Raw genomic sequence first — 13,205 nt, 5'->3', positions numbered from 1 at the left:
GCGCCCCCTGGTGAGGTGACAGCACAGGACAAGAGACAGGGACAGTCGGTGGGGACAAGGGGGACAGCCCTTGGCCAAGGGGAAGGAGGCAGGGGAAGGGAGGGGTGCTCAGCACTGCCCCCCTTCTGCCCCCACAGCAGCCACAGGCACCTTTGTTACAGAAGAGGATTTATCAAAATTAAAAAAAAAAAACACCACACATAAAAAACCAAGAAAAGCCCCAGCTGGGGAAACATCCCCCAGCTCGTATCCCCTCACCCTCACCTTGCTGCCCCAGTGAGGGGACGGAACACAGGGTGTCTGGGAGGGGAAGGGACAGGCTGTGCTCCCAGGGCTGCCCTTGCCATCAGGCTGTTGGGCAGAAGGGGACAGTCACACAACTTACCACTGCTGGGGAGCCTGGAGCTCCTCTCTCAAGAGGCTCCTCAGCAGTGACCTTCAGTGACTGACTTTCTTTGGCCACTTGCCTTTGGAACAAGCTCCCCATGCCCCAGAGAGGAGGCGGTGGCAGCCCGAAGACAGCGAGAGGGGCTCTGCTAGCATCGCCTCCCATCCTCCCCAGCACACAAGCCGGTTCTTTTATAAATGTTCCGAGAGCAGTACACACCCAGCTGAGCCAAAGGTCACAGCACTGCCAGGCAGGCAAAGAGGGGAGCCATCTCCTTACCCTGTCCTATACTAAGCACTATCCCATCCCCGAGAGCAGGGAAGCGTTGCCTCCCTCAGTGTGGTTTCATTAGGAGTCATTGGGGAGCCCAAAGAGCTTGACGGTGCCTGCTTCCCGGCTGCTGTCGTATTTGCCATCTTTGTCATCACAGGCGAAGGCCAGCAGTGGCCTCTTCGGGTGCCAGGCCACTGTGAACGTGGGGGACTCGCACTGCACCTCCCAGAGCTTCTCTCCTGCACGGAAAAGGGGCCATGTCAGCCTGAAGAGCCTCCGGCCCTCCATTGCATGCTGCTCCATAGCACACACCAGAGCCAAGCATCTACTTCTTCTGCACAGGGCAGAGGAGGAACAAACGCTGCTTCAGCGCCTTTTAATCACCTGGTGACAAGGCACAGACATGACACATGTCTACCACAGACTAACGAGGCAGAGGCTCCCCCTCTTGGTGCTCTGCTCTGCACAGCCAAGCTCTTCCTTAGCAGACGGATACTCCCACTACCGTCCCAGCTCCACCAGCACTTCTCCATCCAACTCCCTCCTTGGTGTTCCCCAAAAGGAAAACGTTACCTGTCTCCACCTCTGCAATGTCAATGAAGTGATCTTCTGACGCTGATGCCAGCATCTTCCCATCGTGGCTAAAGCTCAGCGTTCGCACAGGCCAGTCAAGCCTGCAGTAACAGAGCAAAGCTGACAGTGAGCCACATCCTGCACCATCACTGCAGAGGGAAGGCAAACAGCTTCGGGACAGCACGACCTACCTTGAGAAGCACCTCACACACACCAGTTCATCCACATCCCAGAGGCTGACTAACGCATCAGCACTGCCTGTGGCAAAGTACTTCCCCATGGGATCAAACTTGATGCAGATGCAGTTTGAAGGATGAGCATTGATGGACTGAATGGGCTTCAGCTCTGGGTAGCTGCAGAGATGAAGGAAGAGGGCAGGAAGCAGTGAAGGAGCATAGGGCTCGTCTACAAGCAGGGCAGGTTTGGGACTGGGACTGTAAACAAACCAAGCTGGTGCACAGCCACGCTCTTGGAAACCTTGAGTGCTGAGTGAATGAGGCAAAGCATCAGGGTCACTCTCAGGGAGCCCAGCCCAGAACTGGGGCAACCTCAGCTCCTGACAAGTTTGTTCCCACCAGAGGGCTGGGAATCGCTGGCGTGTGGGACTCAGGTTCCCCAAAAGCAGCAAAGGCACTTCCAGACTGATGTCTGCCACAGCCAGCCCAGATACCCTGCCCACCCGCTGTCAAGAGCACCTACCTGAGGATGTTGATGCAGCCATTCCCATTAGTGAGGAAGAACATGTTGTTATCATTGTTCCAGGAGATCTCATTCACCTCAAACTTGAACTGTTCCTCAGCTTTGGAGCGATGCGTCTTAGCATCAATGAAAGTGACCACATCATCCTTGTTCCCCACTGCGATGGTCTGTCCATCAGGGCTCCAACAGATGTTGATGTTCTCCCCTGCAGGGACAGAAAGGCAGTGGGTCCTGCTTTCACCCAACAATTCACAGCAGCCATGAATTAAGCAGGCAGGCAGCTTGTATTCCTGATCCAAGGCCACAATCTGCTCCACTAACTCCAAACCACTCCCAAATGGGAAAGGCTGCCAGGTCTGCAGTCTAACACACAAGCCATATACAGTAGCTGTCCAGCAAATACATAGTTACTGAAACTTAAACTTAACAGAACTACAGCTTCAAGCCAACACAACTACGCTCCCTGTCATCTCATCACTGCCCTTCCCATTTCAGCCAAGATGGGACCACAGCAACCACCAAACAAGATCGGCTCAAAGACCCTCTTAACCCAGTGATCTTCAAGGTCCAGAAAAAGCAGAAGCCAACAATAAATACATACGAAAAACAGTATGAACAAAGCAGGTTTCTGTTTGTCACTTTACAATGCCGTTTCCAGCCCCAACAATTCAAAATTGGAGATTTCCAAGGGTATCTGGGTTAACCAGCCCATGAATTTGAACAATTTCTTTCTGAATCCAAGAAAACTTTTACTTCTGCCACGGCTCTCTGCAAACATGCCTTTCCCCAGTCTCCAGTCTTGCAGTCCACAGACTCCAGACACAAGTACACGGGACATTTCAGCAGCCAGCATTGTATTTCAGTAGTTTCTCCAGTCCTGACACCAAAGTAAATCAGCCCTCATGTTCACTGCTGCTCCTTACGGATGAGTGCAACACAAGGATAAAGAAGCAGTCAGCAAAGACGCCCAAATCACCAACACCTACAACAAGGGTCCAAAGGACCCTGCCACTGCAGACAGGTCCCACGCAGAAGTTCCGCCAAGACCCAACAGCCCTCCCAGGAATGCAGGGACTCACCTTTGGTATTGACAGTGGCGATGCACTTTGTGGTGCGGACGTCCCAGATGCGGATGGTTTTGTCCCCAGATGCTGTGACAAAGAGGTCAGGGTTGCTGGGGTGCCAGCAGAGTTGATCCACACTGTCCCCGTGGCCCCGGTAGTTGTTCTCCTTCACCTGGAGAGAGAGGACAGCCATTCATGGGAGGGATGAGCCCAGCTCTACCTGCCCCCTGCCCTGGTATGATGTACCCTGCTCCTCTGCTGGTTACTGGATGGGGCGGGAGCCCAGCCCGGTGCCCCACCGCCATTTCGGTCACACTCCCCACCCACGCCCGGCCGGGATGGAGGAGCACTCCCCACCTCCCCACCCAGGCACCAGCTCCAGTCTCGGCTCCCTGGCCCCAGCATCGGCCTTGGCGACGCTCCTCTCCCAGTACAGACCCAAATCCCCGCTTTCAGGCCTGGTACTGACCACCGGGGCCAGCTCCCGGTTGGAGCTACCTGAGCATCCGGGCCCAGGGGGCTTGTACCGGCCCGAATCACCAGTCCCAGCCCAAGGGCTCCCGGGGTGTCCCGGTACCGGCCTGAACGGCCGCTCCAGGTGCCCCGCGGGGCCCGGTACCGAACCGGTGCTGGAGGAACTCACCAGCCGATCTTTCTCGAGGAGGAAGACGCTGGCGGTCTTGTCGAAGGAGCCGGAGGCTAGGCGGCGCCCGCAGCAGCTCCAGGCCACCGAATGCACCTTGGCGCCGTGGGCCGGGAATTCGCGGCTCCGCGTGTTGGCGCGGAACAGCTCCTGCATGGCCTGCACGTAGGGCGACAGCGCCATGACGGCGGCGACGCGCCGCGACCGGGGCGGCCACCGCCACCGCCGCCCCTGCCCCGCCCTGCCGCCGCGACTGACGCAGCTTCCACCGGCCCGGCCCCCAGACCGAGCGCTGCCACCGCCGCCGCTCCCGCCGCCGGCCCGTGGGGGGCGGAGCCGCCGCCCGCTGCCAAGATGGCCGACAGCGTTCTCCTCAGAACGGACTGGGACTCTGAGGGCGGCGGCTCACCACCACTCCGCGGTCGCTGCAGCCCCCCGCCGCCCACCGCGGTGAGTCGGCGGCCCCCAGGGTGGGGCGGGGCGGGGCGGTGGGGCCTCCCGCCGCGCGCGCCGCCTGCCCCTCACAAAGATGGCAGCGGTTCCGTCGCGGCCGGAGGCGCGGGAGGGGACGGGAGCCGCGCGGGGACAGGAAGCCTCGAGGGTCGCGGATGGGCGTGGCGCGGTATACCGGGAGCGGTGGGCCCGTGTTCCCGGCCCCCTCGGTTACGTCCCTTACAGGACAGTCCTGGCCCCCAGCCACATCTACCAAGGACCTCCCCCGGGAGGGCTGGGGTCCCCTCGGCCACCTCCCGCCAGCATAGACCTGGTCTCCAAGCGCGTCTCCCGGCCCCCAGCCACGGAGGGCCTTGGTCACCCAGCCGCACGTCGAGGTGGGTCCCGGCCCGCTGGGGCTCAGCCCCCGGGCACCCTCCAGGGTGCAGCTCCCCGGGGGGTCCAACCCGGCCCGTGGCGGGACGGCCGCTGCCCCCTCACCTGGGCCGCCCGCGGACTAGGGGACGATGGGCCGGTGCAGCAGCGGTTCAGGGCATGAGGCCTCCGGAGAGGCACAGCCTTGGGCGGGGCGGAGCGGCCTGTCTGCTCCCCACACCGGCCACCGTTGGCTCCGGTTCTGATGTGCTTTTCAAACACCGGCAGTTCTGCGGCACCCGGTGCGGCGGGGCCAGCTGAAGCCAGGGCAGTCTCCAGCCCTACTAGGCTCCACCGGCTGCCCAGAGCATGCAAGGCATGCTGGGCTTTGCCACCCCCTGAGGCTACCTGCGGCCCCTCCTTGGGAAAGGTGGCAGGTCTGAGTCAGTGGAAAAAAAAGTGGATTTAAATTGTCCGCAAAACATGTTCCTGCTTTGAGATGCTGAGGGTTTGGGTTTTGGTTTTGTGTGTTTTGTTTTTTTGTTTGTTTTTTTTTCCCCCCCCCCAAGAGCAAACAGGCTTTGACTGCTCCTGGGCACGTCAAGATCCTGTGAAGTGCCGTGTCCTGCCTGCCAGCAGTGCGGACACATCTGCTTTCCCCTGCCTGCTCCTGCTGCCCCTCAGACAGGCGCACCCTTGGAGCTCTGGGTGCTGCATTGCCCAACAAGTCCTGGATGGGAGTCCCTGAAGCCTCAGGGCTGCTGTAGCTCTGGCTTGGTACCATGGATGTGAAGGTAGCTCTGTTCCCCACCGCATGTGTCTGTGTAGTGGGTGAGGTTGCGCCACAGCAGGGGTGCTGAGGTTTGGATCCGGTGCTGTTGCTGCCCGTGCCAGGCAGGAGGCCCTGGGGACGGGGGATAGGAGTGCTCACTTCGTTCTTCTTGCCCTCCCCATGCACCCCAGCAGGGCTGGCATTCCCCCATCCCAGGAGGGAGCTGAGCAAGTAGCCAGGCCTGTTCTGGGCCAAGGCCAGAGGTGTTTGAGGCAGAGGACACAGCCGTTTGCCATAAGAAGACCCAGGGGGTGCGGGGGGTTTGCCCCTGCCAGGAACAGGGAAGAAGAGCTCAGGTCAGGCTCAGGCTCAGCCATGCTGCCAGGGCAGGCCAACACTAGAGCTTGGGGCTGCAACCACAGAGGCTGCCCCATGCCCTTGGCTAGGCCGTGGGGCCTTTGCCCTTGGTTTCTCTTCCTGGGCTGGTGCCAATGAGCCCCTTTTCCCCCTTAGGCTGCAGCAACAGTGCCACCATAGCATAAGTCACTGGTGGGGGAGGACCAAGGCACCCAGGTGCCACCTTCACTGCAGCACTGGCCCCTCTGTCCCCACAGGAGATCATTGACCTGACTTGTGAGGACATCAGCACAGACCCGGCACCGTGGAGCAGCCTCACCATCATTGACCTGACGGAGGACACATGCAGCCCTCCCCACGCTGCCAGCTGGGCTGACCAGGACCCCAGGCAGGCGCTTGATGCCCCGGCAGCACACACGTCCCATCCCCAGCTCTGCTCCACCACAGCGCAAGAAACAGAGGCAATGGCAGGGTTGAGCCCTGCAGTACCCTGGCACAGTGCTCCTGCGGAGCCTGGTGCCACCATGGACACAGCAGAAAGTGCGGAGAACTGGAGCTGCTTCTCTCCTGCCTCCAGCTGCCACAGCTCTTCCTGCAGCCCAGAGCAGAATTGCAGCACCACCACTTTTAACAGTGACTTGGGCTCCCTAGCCAGTGTGCAGCTGGACTCGGACCTGCTGTCCCCATCCCCCTCCAGTCTGGACAGCAGCAGCAGCTGGAGAGCTGGTGGCCCGGAGGAAGAGACTCCCCACCTCTGCCAGCAAAGGGAGCTGTCCCCAAGGCTGACCCCTGTCCCACCTATCCCCACAGGCCCAGGGAAGGCCCAAGGGCCTTTCCTGGAAGCAGGCAATTTACCACCACTAGAAGCAATCCAGCAAAAGACACCAGCCAGGACCAAAGCTGACAGCAAGGCCTGGCTGAACAAACTGCACTATTTCAGGAGGAGCGGAGTCCAGCACCTCTTTCTCCAAGGCGTAGCACCCAACAGGGAAGCACAGCAGGTAAATGGGGTTCAGAGCAGCTGCTGCCAAGCCCAGACAGAGCCGGCTCAGAGCAGCCCCTGCGGTAGAGGATGGAGCAGGCGCAGCCCCTGCTCTACTCTCCCTTTTGGGGGAAGCTTTGCCAGGCAATTAAGATCTCTGTTTATTGCAGCTCCCTTCAGGGTGGGCCCCGTGTCACAGCTGGGTTCCTTTGTTTTGGGGCAAGCCAGCTTTCACCCATTGCCTTGCCTTGCCTTGCATGCAGCAGAAACCTAAGCTCATCCCCAGCGGAAAGCTGAGCATGGTGCGCACCACCATGGAGGAGAACTTCCTGGAGGGCACCTTGGACTTCCTCAGTGAGTTTGTCTCCCACCAGCACTGTCCCCCCAAAGAAATCATCTCCCACCTGATAAGACAGATCCTGTTGAACCCCCACCAAGGGGAGATCCTGAAGGACACCTACATGCTGCTGATGAAGATCCAAATGTACGTGTTCCCTTTGCCATGGTGCCCTGGGGCTGGCTAGGTTCTCCCGGGGGCCCTAAAGGTTATTCCCCATGGTCCTCACCCACAGAACAGGGAGCGGTATCCCCTATAATTCAGGATGATCCTCCCACTCCTGCCTCTTGTTATTAGCACAGGCACACCTTGGACTGTCTGAGGGTGGGTCAGAACCATTGCTGGCCCAGACAACAGCCACTAAACCCCCAAGCAGATGGAGAAGGGGGTGAGAGAGGCAGGGAATGCTGAGACAAGAAAGAAAGCAGCTCCAACTATATAATAAGCATGCTTTAATTGTTTAGTAGCAAGCCCACATAGTGCAGGGATGGATGGCCTGTGATACCACAGAGCTCTCTAGGACAGAGGAGTGTGTTTGCCTTGCTCCTGAAGAGCAGATCTCATTCTTCACTGCTATGACATGGCAGAAACGCCTTCCCTGGGCTATAGCAGTGGCTGGAGTGGTTCCCCCACTGCCCTCAGGGTTCCTACAGAGAGTCACAGTGTTTTGTGAGGCCACAGGCCCAGGAGTACCAATGGTCTCCATGGAGTACAGCCCCAATCAGGTGCTTCCAAAAAATGAATGTGGTCAGAGGAGGAGAAAGGGAGAAGGAAAAGCTGGAGAGGAGAAGGCAGGGCAGGCCCCTGAGCAAGGTGGGGCCAGGGTTGCTGTGCCCCCAAGCAGATGGTCACACCGTTCAGCAAAAATGGACAGTGCTGTCCTTGCAGGCTCCATCCAGCCAACGCTGCCACAGTGGGATGGGACTGGACACTGCTGAAATACATCATGGAGGACCAGGTACTTCGCACCGCATGTGTCACATCAGGCAGGGATCATCCAGTACATGGTGCCTGAGGGTAATCATTGCCCCAGGGCCTCATGGCCATGCTCTGCTGTAGAATGGGCCAGTGTAACATGCAGTTTTATTGCAGCTGCTGAGGGCAGCAAATGCCAGTTGGGTCTCCTGCTTTTATCTGTGGTGCTCCCTAAGCTGCTGCAAAGCTGTAGGCAGGTTGTCTCCTCTGAGGAAGACACAGCAACAGACAAAGCCTCTGTGGGCCATAGCTCTAGTGCAATGGTAGAGCAGGTCCAGCCAAGCATGTACATCAGCCCACTCCCAAGACAGCCAAATTTCATGGTGTTCCTTGCCCTGCAGTTCTGCCAGGTTCATACTGTCTCCATCTGCCCACAGGAGAAGCCCCCTGGCTGGCTCCTCTTCCTGCAGTACGTGGTGCAGACCCTGGAGGACGACTTCCAGCAGAACCTGAGATTGCGCATGCTGCAGAAGTCAATTGCCAAGAAAGTGCTTTCATGTGACATGTGCTTCAGCAATGTCAAGTAAGGGATGCCTCCTCCTCCCCTATTCTCTACCCAGATGCTGAGAGGCAGGGGCTCAGGGAACACTTGTTGAGACTCCAGGTCAGACTATCCGACTTCCCAGGAAAAAAGCTTGGGAGGCAGGGGGCAGTGTAGGGCCCAAATATAAAGAAGAGGCACAGGTTTACAAAAGCAAATGAGCAGAGATGATGCAAGGCATTTCCAGCTGCAACCTAATGGGCTTTTCCCAGGAACAATGTCAGGTTTGCATTGCTCAGGACAGGACTGAGAAGGTGGCAGTCTGGTTGACAAGCGTATAAATCTGCTGCTCAACAGCTACTCCCTAGCCTGTCCAAGCAGGAGGGACGTAATCTTCCATCCTCAGGGGCTTCCCAAGTAGATCTAGAGGTCAGAATGCAGCAAAACCAGGCCTGTCCCTGCTAATGTTCCTGTTTCTGTCCCAGGGAAGTGGTTGAATGGTTGGTCGCAGCAGTTACAGGAGTTGGGTTCTCCCAGCTCCAGGAGCAGCAGCAACAGATTACATCCTCTTCAGCAGAAGCAAGGGCTGAACGCAGCTCATCTGCACCATGGCCAGCCAGCAATGACCAGGCAGAGGTGGCTCCACCAGCTTTCTTTGCCCAGAAGTAAGTCCCAGAAGTACTGACTCCCTGCCAACTGTATCATGGGGCCCAAGTCAGGGAGAAGCCAGAGTCTCTCCCTGTCAGGTCAGGGAAGCCAGGCTGTATCTGAAGTTCTCCTTAGGGGTAGACATACACTTGGTGAGAAAGAGACTTCCTTATCTAGTAGGAAACTGGCGCAGTAAGCATCTTCCTCTTACATGTAGCATAAGGCTGGAGCTCTTGGCCCACAGCCCAGGCTGCCCCATCCTCCTTCATCAATGCTCAGTACAGCTACCGAGACCTCCTGAGGGCCCACCTGGGGATTAACTCCGCTTCCAAGAGGGTGGCTTTTGAATCTGACGAAGAGACACCAAATCCAGCCTGCTACATTCCCTTATGTCCCTCACTGTAAGGCATGAGGCTGAACTAGGTGCCATCCCCACTGCTTTACACTGCAAGCTGAGGGGTAGTGTCCCCTCGTGTTGACTGTCTCTCTAACCTAGGGTGATGCTCCTGCTCCAGCGGCTGTTGTCCATTGCAGTGGAAGTGGACAAATCTCCCAACTGCAGCTCCTGTAAGATTGCAGATGTGATATTCCCATTTATACTGAATATTCCCCTGAGGAGCCAAAGGTGAGACAAACATGTGCAAGGCAGCATCTGCCTGTGTGAGCAATAGTGTTATTCCCGATTTACATACAAGTCTGGATGCATAAAGTACGACAGGGTATAGAAAGACAGGCTCATTTATGACCCAGCCAGCAAATAAATGGCTGTTAGACTGACAGATCCCATAGAGATAGAACATCACCAGCTGTGAACACATCTCCCCAGCTCATGTGTTGCTGAGAAAAGTTGATTCTCCTACTTGTTAGGGTTGCAGGACCTTAAAACTGTGAAGAGGGTCTGAAAAGCAGCATTCTGATTCAACATGCTCGAGTACTGACAAACACATCACTGATTCCCAGGGGAAACTGAGGAGCTTATCAGAAATATGATGCAGTTCTTGCAGCTTTGCCTGGACATACTTTTGTTTGCTTCTCTAAGAAACGCAGTATCTGAAGCCAAAGCACAAGGGCCTGACTGGCTCTGGCATAGATATGATACCAGTAGACCCCAGACATTTCAAACCCGTGTTGCCAGCCCCAGCCAGCAGCCCTTTTGGACCCTTTTAGGAGAGCTCTCTCTGAGCATGTACCAGGTCTAATCAAGCCAAACTGACTCTAGCCAAGTTATCACTCTTCTCAGGACAGATCTCCTAGATCCAGTTGGCCTCTGACTCCACTTCACACTTGCGTGGCTGTGCTCCATGCAAGTCAGCAGGAATGGGTAACTTCTGCACAGGCTGCTGGGCAGGGTGAAGTGAAGCAGCTAAGCTTGCTTCACAGACCGTACCAACCTTGAGTTGCCACAGGTCAGACCTAAGGACATAAACATGTCCTTGGCCAAACTGCATAACAAAGGTCTATCACATCTAGTGGTTTTCCTTCCACTGCCCTGCTAGGCAGCCCCTGTACCACATCAGCACCAGGAGGACACCAGCAACATGCTAGAGCAGTTGTCCCTGGTCAGGCTGTGCAGTCTCCCCCAGAGTAAATCCCTTTGTCTTCCAGGGAAGCTTTCTTAAACACCATGGAGAGCCAGCTCCTGCGCTGCAAACTGCTAGAGCTGTTGTTTCAGCATAGTTGCGATGTGCCTACAACCTTGCCCTTGTCTCTGGCCAAGATCCTGTACTTCGTGAGCCACTCCTCTGTGCTGCTGCAATACCAGGTATCCAGTCCAACCTCTCCTTTGCCTTGTTTTCTCCTGAGAAAACCTCTTCTAACCACCAAATACTATCTTTCCTATCGTAGGATGAAACAGAAACGTGGCAAAGATGGGATGAGATGCTGCAGTACTTGAGTTTGCTGCTAATGAGTTACCAAAATGTAATACTGGGTAAGCAGCCTGTGTCTGGCCTTAACAAACACGATCTCATCAAGAGGCTGCAGTAGAACAGCCGAAGTACCCTTCGTCCTCTCTTCTCATCACTCTTGAACTCACAGCCACTGAGTCTTAGAAAGATAATGTTCCTCCATCCATGCTAGTAACTATTCCTAGCAGTCAGAGCAAAGAATTGATGTTGCATCAAGCAGAGCACCCAACCTACTTTGCCAAGTTTAGCCCCTAAGAAATAGCCTACTTCCTAAAGGACCAATCCCAGCAGTGAGAAGTACACTAGGGGCGCTTTGTATGCACTATAGTCTAAGTTGCACACACAGTGGCTGGAAGAATAGGGTGGTTTAGGAGAAAAAGCAGAAGTCAAAGGGATGGCAAAGCCAGGACACACTCAGCACTTAGTAGACTGGGCAAGAACCACCACCCACAGTAACCATGGAAGGAGCAGTGCTTCTGACACCAGGAGAGTGGCATAGTCACAAAACACTCCCTAAAATTCCCTAAAGTTGTTTTACCAGAAAATTCCTGAAGTCTCTTCCCAACTTCAGCTGCTTTAGCCCAGGGTTAAGGCTCTTCTGGAAGAATACAGAGGAACCCACCATCATGTGTGCATAGAGTGTTATTCTCCCCAAAGCTCTAGATGATCACTGTTAAGCTCTTTAGAGTCTCTCCTTTGCAGCTGGACAGCTGTCCAGTCTGCCACTAACACAGGAGAAAAGAATGCTACATGCCCTGCCCCCTCCCTGTTACTTGGGTGCTCTCTCCCGTGCAGTCTGAGCTCCAGGAGGGGAGAGTACCTTCCTCCACCAGGCTAGTCCTGTGCAGAAGCATCAAGGATAACCATGAGAGGATCAGCACAGTTCCCAACTGCTCCTCACCTGCAGCAGACTGTGATCTGTCCCTGAACAGGTCAGGCAACCCACTGTGTGTTGCCTCTCCCCACCAGCATTTCCTCTTGCAGAGCACTTGCGGAGTTCACTCAACGACCGGATAGACTTGATCATTCAGAAAGCCAAGCCCAAGCTCCAGGACAGTGATGACATCAGCCATCTAGACATTCAACTGAAGATAGAGGACTTCATCAGCCGAATGCAGCAGGTCCTGGGGCAGCCTTTTCCCCTGCAGATCATGGAGAAATTGTGCATGCTTCAAGAATTGTTCTTCATTGTCACTGCTACCTGATGGAGACCACCACTACGCAGGGGCACAAATTGCTTAATTTCTTCTGTAAAACTCCATCAAAACCCCCATCTCATGCTGCAGCCTCAAGTGTCATATATCATGTGGGTTTGCTTACACATTTCTTTGGAAAAACATCCGGTTCACATGGTCTCAGAATTTCCTTTCAGACTTGCCTCACCCTACAGTTTTACAAGGCACTTTGTACACTTTTAAAAAATAAATTATCTTCATATTTGCTGAGACTTCTCCATCTTGGTGCCAGCTCTGCCCAGAGGAAGTGCAGAGCTCTGTCAGCTATACCTCAGGAGAGCATTAGACTAACAGAGGCATAAACTCTGATGGTTTGCACAGTAAGTAAAATGCCAAAAACCCATGTTCAATATTTAGGAAAAGGGGTTAATATTTAAGAAAAAAAGCAGGTGTGGGCTGCAGTGGGGACATTCACAGTGCAGAGATCCCCAAGCCATGCTGGTCAGCCCTCAGGAGGAAGTTTCTGTTCCTAATCAAATACATCTGCATGTCTTTGCCCAAGGTGATTAGCATGGCAAGAGGGAAGACTGCAAAGCAGCATCAGCTAAAAAGGTTGTGCCTCTTCCAGAATGCACTGAAGTGTCTGTGGTGCAGGCAAGCATATGTGTTATGATGAAGAATATTGAATTCAAATACGCCGGCATCAATTCAGATCACAACTGAGGTCAGAGAGCAATTAGGCATTTCTACAGAAGGTCTCCTCAGACAGTTCAGAACCAACAGGGCTGGGAGTGGGAGAAAGACTCCTGTAGCTGCCCACCACACCTTTATCTGCCCCTGCAGTAGGCAATGCTTGGCAGGGTCCTAATGAGGAGACCAGAGCCTAGGAGCATTGATGAGCACAGTCATGGCCAGGAATGGAGTAGTCCCAGTGTAACCAGGGCAATGAAGTTAACCAAACACGGATGCTGCTATATCATCCAACTGAACATTAAGTCTGGGGACAATCAGTGTATTCTTTAATCATTAATGCAATAGATAATGTGTTTCTGTCAGAACGCCTCTCCTTTCAGACTCAGAGCCTAATTTTTAGATCCAAAACCCTCACTCCTAGTGCTTAGGGT

General features: G+C 55.1%; 2 protein-coding genes across 6 annotated transcripts; one reads left to right on the top strand and one right to left on the bottom strand.

Moving 5' to 3' along the window:
- Positions 1-151: 151 nt before the first annotated feature.
- THOC3 (THO complex subunit 3) lies at positions 152-3,945 on the bottom strand. 2 transcript variants are annotated; one of them, XM_075102558.1, is made up of 6 exons: positions 3,641-3,945; positions 3,013-3,169; positions 1,934-2,138; positions 1,426-1,719; positions 1,235-1,335; positions 152-900 (listed from the first exon to the last, which is right to left on the bottom strand). In XM_075102558.1, the coding sequence occupies exons 1-6, from the start codon at positions 3,821-3,823 to the stop codon at positions 737-739; spliced, it is 1,104 nt and encodes a 367-aa protein (XP_074958659.1). In that variant the 5' UTR covers positions 3,824-3,945; the 3' UTR covers positions 152-736. The 2 variants fall into 2 exon arrangements, with proteins under 2 accessions (XP_074958659.1, XP_074958660.1); XM_075102559.1 differs by having other exon boundaries at positions 1,426-1,587; positions 3,641-3,940.
- A 20-nt stretch (positions 3,946-3,965) lies between these two features.
- SIMC1 (SUMO interacting motifs containing 1) lies at positions 3,966-12,347 on the top strand. 4 transcript variants are annotated; one of them, XM_075102557.1, is made up of 11 exons: positions 3,966-4,090; positions 5,017-5,241; positions 5,834-6,577; positions 6,825-7,042; positions 7,784-7,853; positions 8,248-8,393; positions 8,837-9,016; positions 9,496-9,624; positions 10,605-10,761; positions 10,845-10,929; positions 11,891-12,347. In XM_075102557.1, the coding sequence occupies exons 2-11, from the start codon at positions 5,230-5,232 to the stop codon at positions 12,109-12,111; spliced, it is 1,962 nt and encodes a 653-aa protein (XP_074958658.1). In that variant the 5' UTR covers positions 3,966-4,090; positions 5,017-5,229; the 3' UTR covers positions 12,112-12,347. The 4 variants fall into 4 exon arrangements, with proteins under 4 accessions (XP_074958658.1, XP_074958657.1, XP_074958655.1 ...); XM_075102556.1 differs by lacking the exon at positions 3,966-4,090 and having other exon boundaries at positions 6,822-7,042; XM_075102554.1 differs by lacking the exon at positions 3,966-4,090 and having other exon boundaries at positions 5,098-5,241; positions 11,876-12,347.
- Positions 12,348-13,205: the final 858 nt, after the last annotated feature.

The sequence above is a fragment of the Phalacrocorax aristotelis genome, chromosome 8, assembly GCF_949628215.1.
Source record: "Phalacrocorax aristotelis chromosome 8, bGulAri2.1, whole genome shotgun sequence".
Lineage (NCBI taxonomy): Eukaryota > Metazoa > Chordata > Aves > Suliformes > Phalacrocoracidae > Phalacrocorax > Phalacrocorax aristotelis.
This window is presented reverse-complemented; position numbering and strand designations above follow the sequence as displayed.